The sequence below is a fragment of the Salvelinus alpinus genome, chromosome 18, assembly GCF_045679555.1.
Source record: "Salvelinus alpinus chromosome 18, SLU_Salpinus.1, whole genome shotgun sequence".
NCBI lineage: Eukaryota > Metazoa > Chordata > Actinopteri > Salmoniformes > Salmonidae > Salvelinus > Salvelinus alpinus.
This window is the reverse complement of record NC_092103.1, coordinates 27,334,715-27,360,927: the sequence shown is the minus strand read 5'-3', so window position 1 is coordinate 27,360,927 and position 26,213 is coordinate 27,334,715. Positions and strand designations below refer to the sequence as shown.

Here is a 26,213-nt window from a genome sequence, read left to right as displayed (position 1 = left end):
TTCTTCATTCATATGTCCTGGAATAGGCACAATGTGGGTCTGAGAAACTGCCCCAATAGCTCTCCTATGAATTAAGTTGCACTGAATGTAAATAAAAGTAGTCATGCAAAATATTTTGAGATTGACTTAAAACCATACTGTGAAAATGTGGCACTTCTTTAGCTGTTTGGAAAGAAAAATAAAATTCACATTTTTCTCCAGTTCGGTGTGCTTTGAATCCTTGTTTCCCCCCCTTCTCTCACCATCTACAAACTCAATGTCAGTGTAATTATACAGAAAGCCAATGAGTCATGGTATTTAGGTTGTGACAAAATACATGTGACTAGAAAACCAGTTGACATATGGCTTGTTGGAATGAACCTAAGGCAGGGTTTCACAAACTCGGTTCTAGGGACCCCAAGGAGTGCACATTGTTTTTGCCCTAGTACTACACAGCTGATTTAAATAAACGAATCAAGCTTTGAGAATTTGAATCAGCTGTGTAGTGTTAGGACAAAATATGCACCCCTTGGGGTCCCGAGGACCGAGTTTGGGAAATGCTGCCATAAGGCCAAGCATCCCAACAAATCGATAGACCACTAGTGAGCTGCTTTACAACAAATAGCAAACATAACCTTGTCCTTTTCCAATAAATAAAGTTAGTCTCTTAAAAGCGGTTTATTGAAGGCGACTTGTATGGCTTTGTTTCATCCGGTATTCCCACATACATCTAAACACTCGCTGAAGCAATGCAACTTTAGTCCCAAACCTCAACTGTAGTGGTTTAGACACCATTTAAAAGGCAGACTAATAGCGCAATTGAAATTTAAAAGGCAATGTTTCAACGCTGCATATGTCAGCTCAAATTTCAAGTTGTAATATACCGTGGCTTTTCAGTGCTACGGATTGAATCAAGCCCAAGACCGTCAAACCATTTCTTACACATTCCCAATTAAAAGGTACCTCAAAACACTGCAGTGTAAGGCATATATACTCAGACCAAGAACACTCAATCATTAAATCATACTGTACACTCACATTATAGCTAGCACCTTGGTTTGACATTTTTATCCAACAACATTATCGATAAAACAAATTAATCAAATGAAAAAATACATTAAAATCAGGAGGTATGGCAGGTTTAATTTGAAACGAAACGATCTACGGCAATACTAGGCTTGCCTCTCAAACAACTATTTGGCAACTTAGTGCAAAACATCTCGCCCGTAGCAACGTTTTAACCAAATATTTAGTCAGGAGATTTGGGTTGCATTCTGCCCAATCCTGCACAGATTACAGTATCATATTGCCCTGGCACCTCTCCAGATACTGTAAGAAGCTGATCACCTCCACATACACTGAATGTGTGCCTCTAGAATGTACCCATTAAAAAAAATATATATATATATATATTGCTTCAGGGCATTTGATCACAACAAACCTGTTGTCCATGATGTAGGGGGTTGTGTGGCTGTGTGCACACAGCCGTTAAAGGCCAAATCCTTCTGCCAATGAAATTCTAATTTCAACTTGGTCAGTCTGTCCACATGATTCCGGTGGCCATTTTAAAGACAATGGCACATTTGTGAATTTGCAAAAAATACAAAATCATAAAATAAAATTTCTTTTTTTTCCCATTCAGACAATCCCACTGCACACACAGTGAATAAACAGAGTCCTTTGAGTTCCATTCTGCACTGTGTATTAACCAAGTGACGAGTCAGATATCTCTGAGGTTAGCAGCAGACAGAAGTACTTCTCTCCCGGAGTGTCCAGCCCAAACCACTCCTTTCCATTAGCAGTTTTATTTCTGTTGTAATAAATAAACATCAGCCATCTTCTGGGTAGGAGGATGTATTGTTGTAGGCTGGATGCTCTGAGATGAAAGGAGCATGCTCACACTGGGCAAATCCTCCAGCTCCCAGAATTCACTGCAGGTCCTCTATCACTAGAAGGCTCATTGTGATTGGTTGTAATGTATCTGTCACGCAGCCTCCTCTGAGTGGGATTGAGCCATTTGTGGCACATTGGCTTGAGATCTGAGAGGGAAAAAGAAACATTGAAAGTAAAGCAGTCACCAATCTTTTTCAGGAATAGTGTGAACAGAGTAGCATTCTCCCTTTTAGAAGAGGTCTCTGGAGTGTAGTTGTGAGCCATGACGGTTAACTTCTTGACACTAGGAGGCAGAATTTTTATGTTTGGAAAAATAACGTTCCCAATGTAAACGGCCTATTTCTCAGGCCCAGATGCCTATATGCATATAATTGACAGATTAGGATAGAAAACACTCTAAAGTTTCCAAAACTGTCAAAATATTGTAATTGAGTATAACAGAACTGATTTTGCAGGCAAAAACCTGAGGAAATCCAACCCGGAAGTGCCTCTTATTTTGAAAAGTCCCTGTTCCATTGCCTGCCTATCCTCCATTTAAAAGGGATATCAACCAGATTCCGTTTCCAATGGCTTCCACAGGTTGTGAACAGTCTTTAGACATAGTTTCAAGCTTTTATTCTGAAAAATGAGCGAGATTTATCAAATCGCGTCAGTGTCCTTGATTAGTTCTTGCGTGCGAAAGTTGTAGCTTGACATTTTATTTCTGTCTTGTATTGAATTACTTTACCCTCCAGTTGAAATATTATCGATTATTTATGCTAAAAACAACCTGAGGATTGATTATAAAAACGTTTGACATGTTTCTACGAACTTTACGGATACTATTTGGAATTTTCGTCTGCCCTTCAAGACCGGCACGAGCCTGTGGCTAACTGAACATAACGCGCAAACCAATTGGAGGTTTTTGGATATAAAAATCATCTTTATCGAACAAAAGGAACATTTATTGTGTAACGGGGAGTCTCGTGAGTGCAAACATCCGAAGATCATCAAAGGTAAGTGATTAATTTTATTGCTTTTCTGACTTTTGTGACCAATCTACATTGCTGCTAGGTGTTTGTAATGTTTTGTCTAGTAATCGATAAACTCACACAAACGCTTGGATTGCTTTCGCTGTAAAGCATATTTTCAAAATCTGACACGACAGGTAGATTAACAACAAGCTAAGCTGTGTTTTGCTATATTGCACTTGTGATTTCATGAATATAAATATTTTTAGCAATTTTCTTTTAATTTGGCGCTCTGCAATTCAGCGGTTGTTGATGACAATTAAACCAGTAAAGGGATCCGTGCGCCAAGAGGTTTTAAGTGTAGTATACCTACTGTGAGTCAGGGGGTTATGGGTAGTGTAGTTTACCTGTTGTGGGTCATGTGACTCTGTACGAGGTGTCCGGCGGCGAGAGCGGACATCAGAGACAGTTCTCCTGCCAGGACGGTGGCACAGACCACGCTGGCCAACTGACGGGCATTATCCCCTGGACCAGTTAGACTGGCACCCTGCACACCCAGCATCTACAATGGACACGCATACGGGTTAATACATACCCTTATTGGAGGGGTACACACACACACACACACACACACACACACACACACACACACACACACACACACACACACACACACACACACACACACACACACACACACACACACACACACACACACACACACACACACACACACAACCTGTAGACAGGCTTGTTGTGGTGCCAGGTTGGTGCCCCCTCCTACAGTGCCCAGTTCTATAGAGGGCATGGTACAGCTGATATACAGGTCCTCTCCTTCAGGACCAACTTGCTCCATCAGAGTTATACAGTTACTACTGCCCACTGTCTGGGCTGGGTCCTGGAGAGAGAGAGGGAAGGGAGGGAGATTATATAGGAAAAATATATTTTTATTGGTTTAGGAAAGACAGAATCTCAGAAGATCAGACTTTTCTTTTTAAGTACCTGTCCACAGGCAATGTAGATAGCAGCTACGATGTTAGCAGCGTGAGCATTGAAGCCTCCTATACTACCAGCCATGGCTGAGCCCACTAGATTCTTATTGATGTTCAACTCTACTAGGGCAGTAGTACTGGTCTTTAGGACCTGGAGAGACAGAGAGCATCATCTCAAAACAAAGGAAGGGGGAAATCACTGTAGTGTCTAAAATATTTGCTTCCACCAGTTCAGTTCTTCCAAGTCGGTATGTCTCAGTGTGTATGTACCCTGTGTCTCAACGTAAAGACGTGCTCAAATATGTTGGTACCTTACAGCTCATTGAAATAATGCTTCATTCCTCCTGAAAAGTGATGAAATTAAAAGCTATTTTATCATGTATACTTGCATGCCTTTGGTATGTCATAGAATAAAGCAAAGAAGCTGTGAAAAGAGATGAATTATTGCTTATTTTACAGAGATATTCTAAAATGCCCGGACACATTTATTGGTACCCCTTAGAAAAGATAACAAATTACAAATTAGATTATAGTGATATTTCAAACTAATTAGTATCACGTCTCCAATCTCGTAATCAGTGATTCAGCCTATTTAAATGGAGAAAAGTAGTCACTGAACATGGACCAGAGAAAGCAAAGCAGAGATTTGTCTGAGGAGTTCAGAAAGAAAATAATAGACGAGCATGGTAAAGGTAAAGGCTACAAGACCATCTCCAATCAGCTTGATGTTCCTGTGACAACAGTTGCAAATATTATTAAGAAGTTTAAGGTCCATGGAACTGTAGCCTGGGCACGGCCGCAATAGGAAAATCGATACCAGATTGAACAGAAGGATCGCGTGAATGGTAAAGAACCAAGGATAACTGCCAGAGAGATACAAGCTGAACTCCAAGGTGAAGGTACGTCAGTTTCTGATCGCAACATCTGTCGCTTTTTGAGTGAAAGTGGGCTCCATGGAAGAAGACCCAGGAGGACCACTTTTGGGAGAATGTCCTTTGGAGAGATGAGTCAAAACTGGAGCTATTTGGCAAGTCACATCAGCTCTATGTTCACAGATGATGAAATGAAGCTTTCAAAGAGAAGAACACCATACCTACAGTGAAACATGGAGGAGGCTCGGTTAGGTTTTGGGGCTGCTTTGCTGTGCCTGGCACAGGGGGCCTTCAATCTGTGCAGGTCACAATGAAGTCTCAAGACTATCACGTACTGCCCAGTGTCAGAAAGCTGTCGCAGGTCATGCGTCCTCCAACAGGATAAATACCCAAAACACAGAGCTAAAAGCACCCAAGAATGGATAAGAACCAAACATTGGACTCTTCTGAAGTGGCCTTCTATGAGTCCTGATCTGAATCCTATCGAACATCTATGGAAAGAGCTGAAACCTGCAGTCTGGAGAAGGCACCCATCAAACCTGAGACAGCTGGAGCAGTTTGCTCCGGAAGAGTGGGCCAAACTACCTGTTAACAGGTGCAGAAGTCTCATTGAGAGCTACAGAAAACATTTGCAGTAATTGCCTCTAAAGGTTGTGCAACAAAATATTAGGTTACGGGTCCCATAATTTTTGCCCATGCCATTTTATTATTTACAATATTATGTTGAATAAAAAAATCAAAAGCAAAGTCTGATTTGTATTAAATATGGAATAAACAATGGTGGATGCCAATTACTTTTGTCAGTTTCAAGTTATTTGAAAGAATTGTGCATTCTTCATTTTTTGTGGAGGGGTACCAACAGATTTGAGCACGTGTGTGTGTCTCCATTTGAGTATGCGTCTCCGTGTGAGCGTGCGTGTATCTGTGTGTGTGGTTGTGAGTGTGTGTGGTTGTTGTAGCTGTAACATACCTCTCGGACCACCCTGGCGGGGACGGTGACCTCACACACAGCAGACTTTCCCCGACCCAGGATCCAGTTCATGGCTGAAGGTTTCTTATCAGTGCAATAGTTTCCGCTCACCGCTAGAACCTGGAGCTCAGGGAACTGCTGTTGGAGCCTGCTCACTGCCTGCTCTGTACCCTGCAGACACACACAGAGACAGTTAATATGTGCTATTAGACACCAGAAACAGCATTCTTGTTATTCTGTGAAGTCCATTCCATCACCAGTAAGTAATTCCTCTGAAGAATGTAACCTCTCTAAAATGGACACCCTTACTGCTCCACTGCATTACCTTTTAGAATGGGCACACACACACACACACACACACACACACACACACACACACACACACACACACACACACACACAGAGAGCATAGTCTGACCTTAGAGAGCATGTTCATGCCCATGGCGTCTCCAGTGTGGGACTGGAAGCGGATGTAGAGGTTCCTCCCTGCTAGACCTACCAATAGCTTGTCCAGACGGGCAAACCTAACAGACAGAGGCAAATATGCAACTACTGTACAACAGAACAATACTATGTGACGGCCAATTTAAACTACATCATTGAGATTAGAGTAGCTATAAGTTGCCCCCAGTCACTGACCTAGGGTCAGTTATTTTCTATAATCCACATTAGGTGAGGTTCCAGGTATGATTGGATAATCTGATCATTATAACATGACCCAACCTATATATTGATCTGTGTGACCCTGAGGTGACTGTGACCTTTAACCCTTGACCCTGACCTGCTGGTGTGGTCGAAGGCATCCTTGATGGTCCTGAAACCCTCTGTGGTCTCCAGCCAGGCCTTGACCTCTACAGCCCGGCACGCTGAGGGCAGCCGTACAACAGGACCCCGCGTCATACCGTCAGCTAGCACCCTGCTGCTGCAACCGCCACTCAACTGGAGAGAAAAAGGAAGGTTAGAGGAGACAGAGTTAGCCTACGCTAGACATATACTCTACACTCAGAGAGTTAAACTACAATAGACGTATACTTTACACTCACAGCGACGGCCCGGCATCCTCTGTTTGTGCTGGCCACAAGGCAGCCTTCCGTTGTTGCCATGGGAACATGGAACTGCTTCCCATCCAATAGGAGAGGGCCAGCAACGCCCACTGGCACGGGCATGTAGCCAATGACGTTCTCACAGCAGGTGCCCATCACCTGATAAGACAGGAAAACATGGGATGGGTGAGGGCAGTACAACACTAGATCTTACTGGGTTGATTTCAGACCAAGCTTACATCAACTGTCTGTTTCAGTAAACTGGATTAGTGGCAGTTGTAGTCCCTATGAGTAGGCTACCTTAGTGTAGTCATAGTCCTTGTAAGGAAGACAGGCCAAGGCAGAGGGTGATGGTAGTTTGGATGATAGCATCTCTCTCCGGATGACCACGCCCCTCTCTGGTGTTTCCATGACAGCCTCCAGCTTATAGGTCAGGATGTTCCGTGATGTCACCAGCTCCATCACCTCGGCATTGCTAAGAAAACGAGCGCCCAACTGGAAAGAAGCATAGGCAGAGAGCCATAAATACATATCAATATTAACACATCCAGTGCCTTCAGAAAGTATTCAATTGAGAAAAGCTGAAATGTCTTGAATCAGTAAGTTTTCAACCCCTTTGTTATGGCAAGCCTAAGTCATTTCAGGAGTAAAAATGTGCAAGAAAATCAAATAAAATTGTATTGGTCACATACACATGGTTAGCAGATGTTAATGCGAGTGTAGCGAAATGCTTGTGCTTCTAGTTCCGACAGTGCAGTAATATCTAACAATTTCCCAACTACTACCTAATACACACAAATCTAAAGGAGTGAATGAGAAAATGTCCATATAAATATATGGATGGATGAGCGATGGCCGAGCAGCAAGGTGCAATTGATTGTATAAAATACAGTAGACACATATGATGAGTAATGTAAGAAATTTAAACATTATTAAAGTGCCATTATTTAAAGTGACATTGTTTAAAGTGACTAGTGATCAATTTATTAGTGGCCAGTGATTGGGTCTCAATGTAGGCAGCAGTCTCTCAGAGTTAGTGATCGCTGTTTAGCAGTCTGATGGCCTTGAGATAGAAGCTGTTTTTTCAGTCTCTCGGTCCCAGCTTTGATGCACCTGTACTGGCCACGCCTTCTGGATGGTAGCGGTGTGAACAGGCAGTGGCTCGGGTGGTTGTTGTCCTTGATGATCTTTTTGGCCTTCCTGTGATATCGGGTGGTGTAGGTGTCCTGGAGGGCAGATAGTTTGCCCCCACACCACCCTCTGGAGAGCCTTGCGGTTGAGGGTGGTGCAGTTGCCGTACCAGGCTGTGATACAGCCTGACAGGATGCTCTCGATTGTGCATCTGTAATAGTTTGTCAGGGTTTTGGGTGACAAGCCAAATTTCTTCAGCCTCCTGAGGTTGAATAGGCACTGTTGCACCTTCTTCACCACACTGTCTGTGTGGGTGGACCATTTCAGTTTGTCTGTGATGTGTACACCGAAGAACTAAAAACTTTCCACCTTCTCCACTGCTGTCCCTGCGATGTGGATAGGGGGGTGCTCCCTCTGCTGTTTCCTGAAGTCCACGATCATCTCCTTTGTTTTGTTGACGTTGAGTGAGAGGTTGTTTTTCCTGACATCACACTCCGAGTACCCTCTCGTCGTTGTTGGTAATCAAGCCCACTACTGTGGTGCCGTCTGCAAACTTGATGATTGAGTTGGAGGCGTACATGGCCACGCAGTCATGGGTGAACAGAGAGTACAGGAGGGGGCTGAGCACGCACCCATATGGGGCCTCAGTGCTGAGGGTCAGCGAAGTGGAGATGTTGTTTCCTACCCTCACCACCTGGGGGCGGCCCGTCAGAAAGTCCAGTACCCAATTGCACAGGGTGTGGTTGAGACCCAGGGCCTCAAGCTTAATGATGAGCTTGGAGGGTACTATGGTGTTGAATGCTGAGCTGTAGTCAATGAACAACATTCTTACATAGGTATACCTCTTGTCCAGATGGGATAGGGCAGTGTGCAGTGTGATGGCGATTGCATCGTGGACCAGCTGGGGCGGTATGCAAACTGAAGTGGGTCTAGGGTGGCCGGTAAGGTGGAGGTGACATGATCCTTGACTAGTGTCTCAAAGCCCTTCATGATGACAGAAGTGAGTGCTACAGGGCGGTAGTCATTTAGTTCAGTTATGTTTGCCTTCTTGGGTACAGGATGGTGGCCATCTTGAAGCATGTTGGGACAGCAGACTGGGATAGGGAGCGATTGAATATGTCCGTAAACACATCAGCCAGCTGGGTGTGCGCATGCTCCGAGGACGCGGCTAGGGATGCCGTCTGGGTTAGCAGCCTTGCTGCTGACGGCCACGAATAAGGAGAGGCGCAGTCCTTGTTATTGGGCCGCGACAGTGGCACTGTATTATCCTCAAAGAGGGCAAAGAATATGTTTAGTTTGTCTGGAAACGTGACGTCGGTGTCCGTGACGTAGCTGGTTTTCTTTTTGTAGTCCGTAATTTCCTGTAGACCCTACCACATACGTCTCGTGTCTGAGCCGTTGAATTGCGACTCCACTTTGTCACTGTACCGGCATTTCGCTTGTTTGATTGCCTTGTGGAGGGAATAACTACACTGTTTATATTCAGCCATATTCCCAGACCTCTTTCCATGGTTAAATGCGGTGGTTCGCACTTTATGTTTTGCGCAAATGCCGCCATCCATCCACGGTTTCTGGTTAGGGTAGGTTTTAATAGTCACAGTGGGTACATCATCTTCAATGCACTTCTTTATAAACTCACTCACTGAGTCAGCGTATAGATCAATGTTGTTATCTGAGGCTGACCGGAACATATCCCAGTCCGCTTAATCAAAACAATCTTGAAGAGTGGATTCCGATTGGTCAGACCAGCGTTGAATGGTTCTAGTCACTGGTACATCCTGTTTGAGTTTCTGCCTATAAGACGGTAGGAGCAAGATGGCATCGTGGTCGGATTTGCCGAAGGGAGGGCGGTGGAGGGCTTTGTATGCATCGCCGAAGTTAGAGTAGCAGTGATCGAGTGTATTACAACTGCGCAATCAATATGCCGATAGAATTTATGTAGCCTTGTTCTCAAATTTGCTTTGTTAAAATCCCCAGCTACAATAAATGCAGCCTCAGGATATATGGTTTCCAGTTTACATGGAGTCCAGTGAAGTTCCTTGAGGGCCGTCTTGGTGTCTGCTTGAAGGGGAATGTACACCGCTGTGGCGATTAGAGGTCGACCGATTAATTAGGGCCGATTTAAAGTTTTCATAACAATCGGTATTTTTGGACACCGATTTGCCGATTTAACTTCTTTGGGGTAGGGGGCAGTATTTTCACGTCCGGATGAAAAGCGTGCCCAGAATAAACTGCCTGCTACTCAGGCCCAGATGCTAGGATATGCATGTTATTAGTAGATTTGGATAGAAAACACTCTGAAGTTTATAAAACTGTTTGAATGATGTCTGTGAGTATAACAGAACGCATATGGCAGGCAAAAACCTGAGAAAAATCCAACCAGGAAGTGGGAAATCTGAGGTTTGTAGGTATTCAACTCTTTGCTTATCCAAGATACAGTGGAAATGGGGTCATGTTGCACTTCCTAAGGCTTACACTAGATGTCAACAGTCTTTAATGAGAGGGGATTGAGTAAGGTCTCTCCCAGAGTGCCACGAGCTGACCATGCGCATTCATCTGAGAGTTAGCTTGAGTTCCATTGCATTTCTGAAGACAAAGGAATTCTCCAGTTGGAACATTATTGAAGATTGAAAAGATTGATTCTATACTTCGTTTGACATGTTTCTACGGACTGTAACGGAACTTTTTGACTTTTCGCCTGGACCTAGTGCTCACGCCTCATGAATTTGGAATACTGGGCTAAACGCGCTAACAAAAAGGAGCTATTAATAGGAGCTATTAAACATTTATTGTGGAACTGGGATTCCTGGGAGTGCCTTCTGATGAAGATCATCAAAAGGTAAGTGAATATTTATAATGGTATTTCTGACTTCTGTTGACTCCAACATGGCGGATATCTGTTTGGCTTGATTTGTCGACTGAGCGCCGTACTCAGATTATTGCATGGTTTGCTTTTTCCGTAAAGTTTTTTTGAAATCTGACACAGCGGTTGCATTAAGGAGAAGTGGATCTAAAATTCCATGCATAACAGTTGTATCTTTTATCAATGGTTATTATGAGTATTTCTGTAAATTGATGTGGCTCTCTGCAAAATCACTGGATGTTTTGGAACTACTGAACATAACGCGCCAATGTAAACTCAGATTTTTGGATATAAATATGAACTTTACCGAACAAAACATAGATGTATTGTGTAACATGAAGTCCTATAAGTGTCATCTGATGAAGATCATCAAAGGTTAATGATTAATTTTATCTATATTTCTGCTTTTTGTGACTCCTCTCTTTGGCTGGAAAAATGGCTGTGTTTTTCTGTGAATAGGCACTCATCTAATATAATCGTTTGGTTTGCTTTCGTCATAAAGCCTTTTAGAAATCAGACACTGTGGCTGGATTTACAACAAGTGTATCTATCAAATGGTGTAAAATACATGTATGTTTGAGGAATTTTAATTATGGGATTTCTGTTGTTTTGAATTTGGCGCCCTGCAGTTTCACTGGCTGTTGACAAGGTGAGACGCTACCGTCCCACATACCCTAGAGAGGTAAAAATATATATATACAGTGGGGAGAACAAGTATTTGATACACTCCCGATTTTGCAGGTTTTCCTACTTACAAAGCATGTAGAGGTCTGTAATTTTTTATCATAGGTACACTTCAACTGTGAGAGACGGAATCTAAAACAAAAATCCAGATAATCACATTGTATGATTTTTAAGTAATTCATTTCCATTTTATTGCATGACATAAGTATTTGATACATCAGAAAAGCAGAACTTAATATTTGGTACAGAAACCTTTGTTTGCAATTACAGAGATCATACGTTTTCTGTAGTTCTTGACCAGATTTGCACACACTGCAGCAGGGATTTTGGCCCACTCCTCCATACAGACCTTCTCCAGATCCTTCAGGTTTCGGGGCTGTCGCTGGGCAATACGGACTTTCAGCTCCCTCCAAAGATTTTCTATTGGATTCAGGTCTGGAGACTGGCTAGACCACTCCAGGACCTTGAGATGCTTCTTACGGAGCCACTCCTTAGTTGCCCTGGCTGTGTGTTTCGGGTCGTTGTCATGCTGGAAGACCCAGCCACGACCCATCTTCAATGCTCTTACTGAGGGAAGGAGGTTGTTGGCCAAGATCGCGCGATACATGGCCCCATCCATCCTCCCCTCAATACGGTGCAGTCGTCCTGTCCCCTTTGCAGAAAAGCATCCCCAAAGAATGATGTTTCCACCTCCATGCTTCACGGTTGGGATGGTGTTCTTGGGGTTGTACTCATCCCTCTTCTTCCTCCAAACACGGCGAGTGGAGTTTAGACCAAAAAGCTCTATTTTTGTCTCATCAGACCACATGACCTTCTCCCATTCCTCCTCTGGATCATCCAGATGGTCATTGGTAAACTTCAGATGGGCCTGGACATGCGCTGACTTGAGCAGGGGGACATTGCGTGCGCTGCAGGATTATAATCCATGACGGCGTAGTGTGTTACTAATGGTTTTCTTTGAGACTGTGGTCCCAGCTCTCTTCAGGTCATTGACCAGGTCCTGCCGTGTAGTTCTGGGCTGATCCCGCACCTTCCTCATGATCATTGATGCCCCATGAGGTGAGATCTTGCATGGAGCCCCAGACCGAGGGTGATTGACCGTCATCTTGAACTTCTTCCATTTTCTAATAATTGCGCCAACAGTTGTTGCCTTCTCACCAAGCTGCTTGCCTATTGTCCTGTAGCCCATCCCAGCCTTGTCAGTTGAGGCAAGTCAGTTAAGAACACATTCTTAATTTCAATGACGGCCTAGGAACGGTGGGTTAACTGCCTTGTTCAGGGGCAGAACGACAGATTTTTACCTTGTCAGCTCGGGGATTCGTTTTTGCAATCTTCCGGTTACTAGTCCAATGCTCTAACCACCTGCCTTACATTGCACTCCACGAGGAGCCTGCGTGGCAGGCTGACTACCTGTTACGCGAGGGCAGCAAGAAGCAAAGGTAAGTTGCTAGCTAGCATTAAACTTATAAAAAACAATAAATCTTAACATAATCACTAGTTAACTACACATGGTTGATGATATTACTAGTTTATCTAGTGTGTCCTGCATTGCATATAATCGATGCGCTGCCTGTTAATTTCTCATTGAATCACAGCCTACTTCGACAAACGGTGATGATTTAACAAGCGCATTTGCGAAAAAAGCACTGTCGTTGCACCAATGTACCTAACCATAAACATCAATGCATTCCTTTAAAATCAATACACAAGTATATATTTTTAAACCTGCATATTTAGTTAATATTGCCAGCTAACATGAATTTCTTATAATTAGGGAAATTGTGTCACTTCTCTTGCGTTCCGTGCAAGCCGTCAGGGTATATGCAGCAGTTTGGGCCGCCTGGCTCATTGCGAACTGTGTGAAGTCCATTTATTCCTAACAAAGGCCGTAATTAATTTGCCAGAATTGTAAATAATTATGACATAACATTGAAAGTTGTACAATGTAACAGCAATATTTAGACTTAGGGATGCCATCCGTTAGATAAAATACGGAACGGTTCTGTATTTCACTGAAAGAATAAACGTTTTGTTTTCGAAATGATCGTTTTTCTGTGTGTTATTATGTTATAATTAAGTCTATGATTTGATATTTGATAGAGCAGTCTGACTGAGCGATGGTAGGCAGCAGCAGGCTCATAAGCATTCATTCAGACAGCACTTTCGTGCGTTTTCCAGCAGCTATTGCGCTGTTTATGACTTCAAGCCTATCAACTCCCGGCTTTAGGCTGGTGTAACCGATGTGAAATGGCTAGCTAGTTAGCGGGGTGCATGCTAATAGCGTTTCAAACGTCACTCGCTCTGAGACTTGGAGTAGTTGTTCCACTTGCTCTGCATGGGTAACGCTGCTTCGAGGGTGGCTGTTGTCGATGTGTTCCTGGTTCGAGCCCAGGTAGGAGCGAGGAGAGGGACGGAAGCTATACTGTTACACTGGCAATACTAAAGTGCCTATAAGAACATCCAATAGTCAAAGGTATATGAAATACAAATCGTATAGAGAGAAATAGTTCTAGAATTCCTATAATAACTACAACCTAAAACTTCTTACCTGGTAATATTGAACTCATGTTAAAAGGAACCACCAGCTTTCATATGTTCTCATGTTCTGAGCAAGGAACTTAAACGTTAGCTTTCTTACATGGTACATATTGCACTTTTACTTTCTTCTCCAACACTTTGTATTTGCATTATTTAAACCAAATTGAACATGTTTCATTATTTATTTTATTTATGTATTATATTAAGTTAAAATAAGTGTTCATTCAGTATTGTTGTAATTGTCATTATTACAAATAATTTTTTGTTTATTTTTTTTAATCGGCCGATTAAATCGGTATCGGCATTTTTGGTACTCCAATAATCGGTATTGAAAAATCATAATCGGTCGACCTCTAGTGGCGATAACTGACGAGAAATATCTTGGGAGATAATTTGGTTGGCATTTGATGGTAAGGAATTCTAGGTCGGGTGAGCAGAAGGACTTGAGTTCCTGTACGCTGTTATGATTACACCATGAGTCGTTAATCATGAGGCATACACCACCACCTAGAAATGGAAAAGGAGCTAAGCACAGACAAAATCCTAGAGGAAAACCTGGTTCAGTAGGCTTTCCACCAAACACTGGGAGATGAATTCACCGTCCCTGCGCAACGGGAGTTTCCACGGGTCCCCGCCTGAAAGGCAAATGATCTCCGCAAACCAAGATTGCCTGGGCCAACGGGGAGCCACAAGAATCAATGATAATCCCTCCCTGCGCACCCTCTCCAACGTGGGCGGAATCAGAACCACTGGCGAAAATGCGTACAGGAGGGTTCCGAGGCCATTGGTGCGCCAACGGGGCACTCGGGTCCCACATCAAGAAAAATAGACCACTGTGCATTTTCTTGCTATGCGTAAAGATCAACATCAGCCCTGACAAAAATGGCCCATACCTGGAAAACCACCCAGGGGTGTAGCCTCCCTTCCTGAGAGACAGGGTCCCACCTGGATAAAATTTCTGTGCCAGAGTTGAGGCAACCGGGGACATGCGTCACCCAAAATGAGAGCATGTTCACACTGCTCACCAGCAAAAGGGAGTGAGCAAAGGTCAGGAGGGAGAGAGACAGTCTCTCCCCCTCTGTTAATGCACACTGACATATTGTTGGTTCTGACCACCACAAGCCAGCCTGACAAAAGCAGGGAGAAGCACCAGGTACATCGTGAGGCACTCAGGGTAAATTATATGCAGTGGGCTCTGCACCGGTGTCAATACCCACCCGAATCAAGTTGCCTTCATACAGCGCACACCGATGAGTCTTTCCCGATCACCTTGCGGGATACAAATCAGCCCATGGGAGCCAATAGAAAAGGGTCCCACCACTGGGTCATGGCCCATAGGCCTGACACGGACACTCAAAGCCACCGGCTTAGGCTGCGAGATACGTCCAGGTGGGTGGCTAGCACTCAGCGCTGATAGGGTCGCGTCAATAGCCCCATGGTAATGACTTCCATCACAGAAGCCATCATCCCAATAGGCATAGGAACTCACATGTGACCCAGACAAAATTTGGCTAAGCAGAAGCAGAACCCAGACACCCTCCGTGGGGATAGAAAAGCGTGAGTGAGTCTAGCTTGAGACCCAGAAGCAGAATGTGCTGAGATGGAGTCAGATACACATTTTTCTGGTTTCTTATTAAACTAGAGACTGAATACGGGACAGAAGCAAGGCTTTTTTTAATACCGCTTGCCCTCTCTACTCCGCTGCCACCAGCCAATCGGCTGTAATAGCTGGCGGATCGTGAGCATTCTGAGTTTGTAGACTGAGGTGCTTGCTGAGGTCACGTAGGTCTAGAATGGAACGCATATCCTCCAGTTCCAGCCTTCCTGGAGCTTTGACAGAGGAACCACTCGGGTTGCCTGCTTCTGGAGACCGGAGGATATTTCGTCCCTCAAAACAGGAGCGGAGGCCTCGGGAACAGTTGACGTGTTGACGCTGCAGAAGCGTGGGGGACGCACAACAAATTGTAGCCTGTACCCTGACGTCACTGTTCAATGATCCAGGGTGACACTGCGCATGCACGCCATTGGTTGGCGCAGACAGTGAGCCTCCAGTGACCTTCCATCTGAAGGGGCGGGACACCACCTTGTGGACTGGGAGAGATTGGTTCTTCATCCATTTCCACCACTCTTGACAACAGTGTGTGTGAATGTGGAGGAGGGACACTTTTCATCAAACTCACATGCGGGAGACAACACTTTTGACATCCGTGAACACTGTGGAACTTTGGAGTTGAAAAAAAGGTTTACCTAAAGCCCGACCCACAATGGGTCCCATGGCTCCAGCGATAAGTGATGTAGCCCGATTGACAGTACTGTCGTCACAACGAGCCTGGCTGGCACCCAGCACTGGAACGCTGGCACAACTGGCTGGCACCCAGCACTGGACCACACGTATTAAAAATAGACCCAGGGGAAAAAACATTATCATGGAGGTTACTGGCGACAGGTACTGGCTCTCCAGCTTTTTAGCACCTTGTAACCTAGCTGGGAATAGGAAAGATGGCTCTGAAAAACGGACCCCTTCTGTGGTAACAGACGGGCGATTCATAATCTAATCTTATTCCCAGGAATGAAAAGCGCTGAGCTGGAGAAAGACAGCTCATTTCTGTGTGTGGGATAATAGCATGGTCGTGTCCAACCCTGCTTGTTCCCTCGACTCCGCTACCAACCATCAATCGCCTACAGGTTCCATAACCGTTATCACTAGAGACCTCATTAGGGACTAGTGAGATACAGGCAGGAATCAGCAATGAATCCCAGTAATGAGCCACCTATGGGGGAGGGGTGACCCGTTGTGGACAGAGAGTGAATCGCCCAATTTACTACTCCCACTCTGAGGAGATTGATATAACCCTTGAACCCTGTGAATACCATGGAACACGTGGTACCAGAGGGCATTAAACATGGACGAGCTTCCAACACACATTGTGCTTCTGTATAACCTGCATGAAGCCAGGCCCCCTTATGGGCACAGAGGGCTCCGGCAATGGCTGACGTAATACCCCATTTGCTGTAACAAAACGTAGGGGCACTGTCGTCACAGACATTTTTGTGGAGCGGTGCAGCTGCTCGGCGGCTACTTCCTCATAGGAGTAGCATGCAAGCCCCCGCTCTCACTACTCCCTCCAACTCCAGGAATTGAGAATAGGAATGGGGTTGCCAAAGCGCTGGGGGGACACTAGTAAGCTTCATTCACCGGAAGTTATGCATGCTAGACGACGTTAGCCAGGAGGCTCTTTAGTCTAAGCTAGCCTCTTTGACTGCAGCACGGTCCGTTCAGAATAACCAAGCGACCGGGACCTAAATCCTTCTGGGAAGAGAGGCAAGCGGTGCTTAACCAAGGCAGACACAGGCAGCAGGGGTATACCCACATAATTTGTTCACCCACTCGTTGAATAACCTCACGTAACCAGCGACAGAGTGCACAGGAGCCAGGACACATTCGACCTGACCAACGACCCGAAATGTCGCCGCAACTCAGACGAGGTACAGGCACTCGGGAGAAGAAGTCACTATCAACAACACCAAGACCCCTAAAGAATCCTACACGATTGACAAGAGAACCTCCGCCGCGGACTAGTAGTGGAACAGTGTCAGCCGTCCCCTAGTCTCATACACAAAAAAAGCAAGGGCATGCACCGAGCAGAGACATAAAAGACAACCATCACAGACATTGGGGCATGGTCGCGAACCCGGCTTATTAGCCTTCGTTGTTTCGGTCACATTAGCCATCTTACTTATTGCTATAACCAGGCAAATCGAAGAATAACTAATTGTTTGTGATTAGGAAACTTATGAGAACCATACAAACTTCAGCACACAACGTCCAGGGGGTGAGCAAGCTCTACCAATAATGGACAGTTTGCGCAATGCAAAACAGTCTCGTGTTCCAATTGCTTTAATAGCGTGAAAAGCGGAATAATTGAAGGAATGAATCCGAGCCTCACGCTTATCGCCGGTGGAAGAAGAGGCTTCCAGCGAAGTGCAGATTTTATTGGCCTTGTCAGGCGTGATTGTAGATCCTTCAACCAAAGTCACAATAGTGCAACTCCCCATAGTATGTTGTACCGAAGTTGACTGACTGAAAAGGAACCGTGTTTAAGTATTGTGAGCAAAGAATGGTAATATTTCTAAGTGTTGAGTGGTTGTTCTGTGCTTTAATACAGTTGTGTTTAACATAGTATGGTGCTGGATCCAGAGCGCAGTTGTGTAAAGGGGAAGCTCACCTCAGGGTTTCTGAGGATGGACAGACACTGGTCCAGGGAGCGGGGCTGGGAGGGGGGGTTGGGGAGAGACGTAGTTGTGTCTGGAGTTGGGGTAAAGAAAGGAGGTGTGGGGGACACACTGTCCCCTAAACTCTGAGGGAGAGGTCCATTCAGAGAGAAGGGACCGTTCTGCACCATTGAGGCCACCAGGGGTTGAATCACCTCAACTACAGAGAGAAAGAGAGTGAGTGAGAGAGAGAGAGAGAAAGAAAGTGGAGGGGAGAGATAACAATAAGACCAACAGACTTATAAACAGAGGAGTCTCAAAACAAATCAAGCACAATAACCTTGGCTCAGCTTACCTCTTTCCTCTTTGGCCGCTATGTTAGAATCAGTTTTAGCTAAAGGGTTTGGGGTGCTGTTGGTTGTCGGGGATGTTTTAGCAGGTGCAGGATCCCTCCTGCAGCAGTCCTCAGCCCCCTTATGGCTCAGTGCAGGGGCGGAGATAGAGGTGGAGATGGAGCTCTTTAGGGACAACTCTGTCTCAGCCGGCTCAAAGAAGACATACTTCACAGCCAGCAGCAGAGCCAGACCCAGGGTTATCACCTGCTCCAGCTCCATACTAACGAGAGAAAAGAGAGCTGAAAAACTTTACAAGATTTTGCTTTCACAGATTGTTTCTTTTTTATTTATTTAACTAGGCAAGTCAGTTAAGAACAAATTCTTATTTTCAATGACGGCCTAGTGGGTTAACTGCCTTGTTCAGGGGTAGAATGACAGATTTTTAACTTGTCAGCTCGGGGATTGGATCTAGCAACCTTTCGGTTACTGGCCCAACGCTCTAACCACTAGGCTACCTGCCGCCCCAGTTGAGTCCGAGTCACCAAGAACAAAAGGGCAGAGGGAGAATGTTCTAGAAATAGTCCAGTCCACCACCCAGAGGTGGGAGAGGTGATATAATGACTTACCTGGTGAGCGGTATCGGCCAGAGAGTGTAGTCTTGGTCCATCCTCTGGACTGTTGGCCCATCGAGAGCTAGACTACTGCTGGCGCCCTCCACTGTCCGGTTCTGACCTGGCTGCTCTGACACAAGACGACTGTGGGCATGGACCAGAACCAGACCTAGAGACTACAGGAAGAGAAGAGACCACATTCTTTATGCACATATTCTTTATGCTGTTCTTTCTCCATATGACCTTGACTATCTGGGTTACGGTTGTTAACTAAGGGTTCAGGGTAGTGCTAAGGTTGGTCAATTTTTACCATGATTATTTTAACCCTCTGTGTAACAGGGTTTGGTTTGTTGTCCTCCTCTTCAGCCATAACACGGGCAAAGTGACTCAGCTGCCAGACGGGACGGCCCTCGCGGCTCTCCCTGGACAGCTACACACACACACACACACACACACACACACACACACACACACACACACACACACACACACACACACACACACACACACACACACACACACACACACACACACACACACACAGGGAGAAAGAGGTGAGGAGATGTTACACACACACACGTCTGAAAACCCTCCCTTCACATGCCGACTCTTATCTTAAAGACCAGAGAGAACAGACAGACACACACAAGCTCAAACGCAGACAGACACAATTTCAGACACACACCTCAGAATCTTTATTCCTGTGCCCATCCTTACCTCGAGGACCAGGGAAACGCAGGCAGGGAAGAAGGTCATGAAAACAAAGTAGTTGGCCAGGACAGACATGCAGCCGAAACAACACATCATCTCCAGCTGACGCACACCTGACATGGTGCCCACTCCAATGACCAGACACTCCACCAAGGCATCCAGGGTGAAGGTAGGACCCAGGATAGCCATGCCCTGAGAGATGTTCTCTCTCACCTCCTCCTATATAGAAAAACACACATATAGGTTAGGATTTCCCTTTACATAAACCACTAAATCCCATTAATTTAAAGAATCTCTGTTCCGCTGGTCAAGAGTGCAGCTCCGGTATAAAAGTTAGTTCAGAAGTCTCACATCAGCAAAGCTATGATAATAGTGAGTTACTCCAAAAATGCCAGTAGCCAGCCACTGTTTCTTGAGACAACAGTTGCGTCCCAATATTCTTTCTTGGCTTCCCAGAGATGTGTGGGCAGTCTGGGCACCATAGACATACATATATTAGTGTTTTATGTACTCTGTGGAAGGCACTGAGAGAGGTTGCTTACCTGTGAGTTGGAGCTAAGGGCAAACTTGGCCAGGGTACAGGCCTTGGACAGGTCAATGAGGAGCAGGAAGAATGGCAGAGCTTCACTGAGGAGAGAAAACACAGTTACGTTTCATAAAGAGGTTCTGGATAACATGTAAGACAAGTGTAAGGACTGGGATAGGGATTTCACATTTGACTGTTCGAGTACTCACTTTACTTCTTTTCAGAGTACTCAAAAAAAACAAAAAAATCTGGTATTTTTAGAACAATGCCCGCACTGTGAAAAAATGTGCGCGCATGTATCTATACTGAACAAAAATATAAACGCAACATGCAACAATTTAATTGATTTTACTGAGTTAGTTCATGAGGAAATCAGTAAATTTAATTAGGCCCTAATCTATGGATTACACATGACTGGGAATAAAGATATGCATCGGTTGGTCACATACCTTTACAAAAAATGGCCTCAAAATGGGCATCAGGATCTCGTCATGTTATTTTTGGCATTCAAACTGAGATCGATAAAATGCAAGTGTGTTCGTTATCCGTAGCGTATGCCTGCCCATACCATAACCCCACCGCCACCAAATTTGCTAAAATGATGTTGGAGGCAGTTTATGGTAGAGACATTAATATGCTGACTGCTGGACATTCCTGCAGTCAGCATGTCAATTGCATGCTCTATCAAAACTTGAGACATCTGTGGCATTGTGTTTTGTGTCACAAAACTGCACATTTTAGAGTGGACTTTTATTGTCCCCAGCACGAGGTGCACCTAAGTAATGATCATGCCATTTTAATCAGCTTCTTGATATGCCACACCTGTCAGGTGGCTGTCTTATCTTGGCAAAGGAGAAATGCTCACTAACAGGGAAGTAAACTAATTTGTGAACAACATTTGAGAGAAATACACCTTCCTGGGATCTTTTATTTCAGCTCATGAAACATGGAGCCAACACTTTACATGTTGCATTTATATTTTTGTTTAGTGTATATGCCAACAGTGCGCAATAATGGCTCATTTATAATAACTAGTACAAATAAATCCCAATTGCCCAAAAATATCAATAAAAACAAGTGCCATTTAAGATCAATTTACTGAAACCTTAAAATCAACTGGTTATATTATATATTGTAAAACAATCTCCAAAAAGGTAGTAACCTCAGCAGTGGAGCATGCTTGTAGAAGCCTATGGAATAGCCTTGTTTATAGTAGGGATGCACGATATAAAAATTGCTGAACATATCGGAATCGGACGATATTAGCTAAAAATGCAAACATCGGTATCGGCCCATGTCTAGTTTAACGCCGATGTGCAAAACCGATGTCAAAGCTGACGTGTATACCTGTATAACGTAGGTACATGCCGTAATGACGCCACGTAAAGTGTTGCGCTACACGTGCAACACAGCATTCATAACCTAGCACACAAAGTCTGCTGTGTGGATCAAGCAGTCATTTGAAAGAGTAGGACATTTTCAGCGCGATAACTCAAAAGGCGAAATCCATTAAAGCCTATATAATGAAAAAGATTGCCCGTGATGTTGGCTTTCGCCGCACTGTCAAAGCTGTACAAAGAAGTCTGCAAACAAGCAAACACCGGCCACGAATGATGTGTTTACAATAGCGCGTTGGTAATAAAGTATAATTTGTTCGAACGCAACTTCTGGGGTAGCTAGCTTTAGCTTGGTACCTAGCTAGCACCAATACAACCAGCCTGAAAACAATGACCAGTAGAAACTGCACTCATTTTCATTATTCTCAGCAATGATTTAGGAATCCGTGTAAGTATTAGCTAGGTTGCCACTTGTTCGCCTATTGAAATTGAACTTCAGTTCATGAAAATAAATGGCTAGCCAGCGAATTAACCCTGTTGCCCAAAGCTAACGTTATAAGCATCCAGGTAACTTCATCTGGCTAGTGAGGCTCGACCGGAATTGGTTGTGTTGTGAAGGTAGCCACAATAAGGATTAGGCACAATAGAGGAATTTGCGGTTTGCCTTCAAAATAAAGTGTCATTGACAGTAATGCAAATGAATACAAATAGCAGAATTATGCAATACATTTATTTTGAACGCTAACCACAGTCCACTATTGTGGCTAATCCTTATTGTGGCTAGCTTCACATAGATGGGTCCGACCACCATTAATCAAATAAAAACTGTCTTATAAATTAGAGTTATTTTAAAATGATGACACCTAGCTATACACCTGCATCCATGAGCTAGCTAGCTAGCTTTATATATATTGTAATGAAACAGCAGGTCTCGAACCCTCGACCTTCTAGCCCGAGGTCCGGCGTGCTATCGACTGTGCCGCAAAAGCATGCTCAAGCGGCAGAGCCGATTTCCGCGCTTATAAACCCAGGGTCGTTACACTACTCCCTCCTTTCAAAGAGCGTGTCCTCGCGCTAGCTTGCGACTCTACGTCTTACAGGAACGCGCTCACCGGCCAGGCACACGCACTGTCGTGGATGCAAGGTCCGATCACTTCTGACACCAGTGTAATGAAACAGCAGAGAGCAAGTCTCGAACCCTTGACCTTCTAGCCCGAGGTCCGGCGCGCTATCGACTGTGCCGCAAAAGCATGCTCAAGCAGCAGAGTCGATTTCCACGCTTATAAACCCAGGGTCGTTACAATATATATACACACACACATGACCAGCACTGTAGGTGCGTGAGACAACTTTACCAGCATCATAGCATACGTATCGATTAATCGTTGTGACATGAAATACAAGTGATAGTGTAATCAATGTGTAATAACTATGTAAAAAATGTATTAACTCGTTAAATGATTATGTAACGTGCAGTCATATTCAGGTCCTGATTGGTCAACAAGCTTATTTGACACGTCAAATAATGTTATCTACTGGTCATTGTTTTCTTTTTTGACAAGCAAAGACCCAAACGGCGTTCAATAGAAATCCAGGTTGAGAATGAAACGACGAAACGACTGAACAACGAAACAGCACAGCAAGTGAAAGAAATAGGTTTTGATTATGTTTTACTAATAAATGGGAACATACGTAAATGCAAACAAAATACTTTTTTGGTCAGTGTGGTGTGTGTGTAACCTTTACTTAACTAGACAAGTCAGTTAAGAATTTTTATTTATTTATAATGATGGCCTACCCTGGCGACGCTGGGTCAATTGTGCACCGCCCTATGGGACTCCCAATCACGGCCGGATGTGAAACAGCCTTGATTCAAACCAAGGACTGTAGTGACACCTCTTGCACCGAGTTTCCGTGCCTTAGACCGCTGTGTCCATGTGTGTGTGTTAAGTATTTAACTGTACTAGAATGCTTAAAAGGCCACCAAAATGTTAAATATCGGGTATAGTTTTTTTTTTGCAGAGGAAAATATCAGAAATCGGTATCAGCCAAAAATGTATCTTATTGGTGCATCACTATTTTATAGTAAAAAACATTATGTAATATAACAAAATAAAATAGGCCAGCATATTGTGAAGTGTTTCGCATCTCACATCTGGAAAAGTTATTCTCAAACATAGTTAGGCGAGTCAAGTAAGAGGATGCTTACTTTAGGCCTGTCAACTCTTTCCCCAGGAAGTGAATGACCACGGTGCTGAAGACAAAGCTGGAGAATACTGTGAAGAGACCCGCTATACCTAGAGGCAACACAGAACAGACCATAACATATTAACAATCATAACATACATCCACAGGTGGGTGTTAGTTACATGTACACAAGACAATAGATGTTTGTATCGTTACAGTTCTTGTGAAATGAGACTTACCAAGGATGTACTTGGAGCCCAGCTGGCGAAGGTTCTGGAACTGAAAGTAGATGTACACGATGGCCATGCAGCGTGTCACCGTTAGAATGATTACATCACTGTTTAGGATTCTCTGTAGAAGGAGAAAGCATTTCATTTAATATTCTTTCCAAACATGACTGATGTCTTTGCTGTGGTGGTGTCACAGCAGCTTTAAGATGCAACACTAATCTTGGTAGAATAGAATAAAACATAATAATTGTCCCAGAGGGTCCACTTTCTATTGTGTGCCAGGCCAGCTCACCTCCTGTAGTTTGGGACAGCCATTGCTCCAGCTGCAGATCTGGTCGCTAGTGGCCAGGTTGTTCATGGACATGAGACAGACGGTCAGGGCAATGGTGCCCACAATCACCTCCCAGGGGTGAGACGCCACCATCAGGCCATGCAGCCTGAACACCCCATTCAACATGGTGGATACACACCGGGTTAACACCTGGCTGGAGTCACTGGAGAAGCACGGCGAAAAAGTAACATGGTCACTCTCTCTCACAAACACACACACACACACAGTTCTTGGTCACTGAGTGACTTACCTTTAAAAAACGAACCCCCTAACCCTGTTAATTAACATGTTTCAAAACAAGACTGACAGAAAGAACACACCCACCGCTTGCCTAACCTTAGCTTTATGAGTTATGACTAGGCAAGACCAACAACATAGCTAGCTAGCAAAGGAGATAACGTCAGCTACAGTAACTAGTAAACAATACAAATAGCAAACGTCTAGCTAACCAGCTATGACCACCATTACGTAGCTGACATATCTCACTACATCGTTCATTAACTTGCGTATCTGACAGCATGGTAAGTTAACTAGTAGTAGTTAGCAGCAGTATCGTTACCTTGCTAACTTACTAGCTGTCACTCCCAGCCTAAGTCCAGTGTGACTGCGAATGTCTCGAAATCAAGGTCATTTTATGCCACGCTATTATAAGATCAACCACTCACAACATTAAAGTAATTTTAACTTAATCGCTTACATGTAAGAGCAAAAAAGAAGTACCTTCATTTAAGAGTCGTGTATGTTCAATTGACCCATCCACAGGCACACGGCTTGTGGTCTGATGTAATCCGCTCACAAAAAATGGCGAATGAGGAAATCGTCTGGTTACTGCGTCAAATGGTGGGCGTGGTTAAAACGTAGGCCTTAGCTCAGAGTAGTGCCGCCTTCACATATTGTCGGAACAAGGAAATGTCCGACTTGCTGAATCCATGAACGCGGCACGTATATAAACACAAACTGTTAGCAAGTCGGAAATGTCCTAGTTCCGACTAGGACATGAACGCAGCATAGGTCTGAAGACTTATGTAAATAAGGTATTTATGTTTTTTATTTAAAAGGTTTTATAAACCTGTTTTCGGTTTGTCATTATGGCGTATTGTGTGTAGATCGATGAGGGAAAATGTATTTAATACATTTTACAATAAAGCTGTAACGTAACAAAATGTGGAAAAGGGAAGGGTAATACTTTCCGAATACACTGTATATATTAATTGCTTTGTACCTTTGAATCAACATTTCTCATGTTGAGCAGAGTATCCACCTAATGTTTTACAAACTCATATCAAACTCATATCATTGTTTTTTAAAGCCTGTGACACAGACAAAGGCCCTGAAGTGAGAAGTTTTGCAAACATTACTCCAGTCTGTCTTTATGTTACACCACTTGATCCCTGTTGGAGCTCTATTTGCTCTTATTATCAGATATAGGACACCTGAAAATATTTTTAGGTGTGCTTGATTTAAATTGAAATTAGCAGTTTTGGGACCATTGTTTCCATTATACAGCTCAAATTATTGTTATTAGTCAAAGAAATTGAAGTTATGTCCATCATGAAGTTATGTTCGTCTCTTGCAATGGGAATGGATCCCTTTGTTTCCTGGCTAGAGCACCACTGGCACTGGTCTGAGCCATGTAGGACTCCCGAGTGGCGCAGCGGTCTAAGGCACTGCATCTCAGTGCTGGAGGCGTCACTACAGACCTCGGTTAAATTCGAGGCTGTATCACAACCGGCCAGAGGTGTAAAGTACTTAAGTACTACTTTAGTAGTTTTTTGGTGTATCTGTACTTTACAATTGATATTTTGACTATTTTTACTT

General features: G+C 44.1%; 1 protein-coding gene across 3 annotated transcripts; it reads right to left on the bottom strand.

The window, feature by feature from the left end:
- Positions 1-642: 642 nt before the first annotated feature.
- LOC139544093 (3-hydroxy-3-methylglutaryl-coenzyme A reductase-like) lies at positions 643-25,238 on the bottom strand. 3 transcript variants are annotated; one of them, XM_071350850.1, is made up of 19 exons: positions 25,116-25,238; positions 24,357-24,558; positions 24,074-24,185; positions 23,857-23,944; positions 20,327-20,411; positions 19,791-20,003; positions 19,384-19,503; positions 19,089-19,249; positions 18,483-18,742; positions 18,142-18,347; positions 7,000-7,194; positions 6,700-6,858; positions 6,438-6,595; positions 6,075-6,180; positions 5,657-5,827; positions 3,825-3,965; positions 3,562-3,720; positions 3,230-3,384; positions 643-2,018 (listed from the first exon to the last, which is right to left on the bottom strand). In XM_071350850.1, exons 2-19 carry the CDS (start codon positions 24,519-24,521, stop codon positions 1,964-1,966), a joined length of 2,709 nt encoding a protein of 902 aa, XP_071206951.1. In that variant the 5' UTR covers positions 24,522-24,558; positions 25,116-25,238; the 3' UTR covers positions 643-1,963. The 3 variants fall into 3 exon arrangements, with proteins under 3 accessions (XP_071206951.1, XP_071206950.1, XP_071206952.1); XM_071350849.1 differs by having other exon boundaries at positions 25,093-25,226; XM_071350851.1 differs by having other exon boundaries at positions 24,955-25,153.
- Between the last annotated feature and the right edge of the window lie 975 nt (positions 25,239-26,213).

Coding starts and splice junctions, on each gene's coding strand:
- LOC139544093 (XM_071350849.1), bottom strand. CDS start 25,121: ATGAAGGTACTTCTTTTTTGCTCTTACAT. Junction 20,412..23,856: donor AAAGAGTTGACAGGCCTAAA/GTAAGCATCCTC, acceptor TTCTCTCCTCAG/TGAAGCTCTGCCATTCTTCC. Junction 2,019..3,229: donor AGTCACATGACCCACAACAG/GTAAACTACACT, acceptor TTTCCCTCTCAG/ATCTCAAGCCAATGTGCCAC.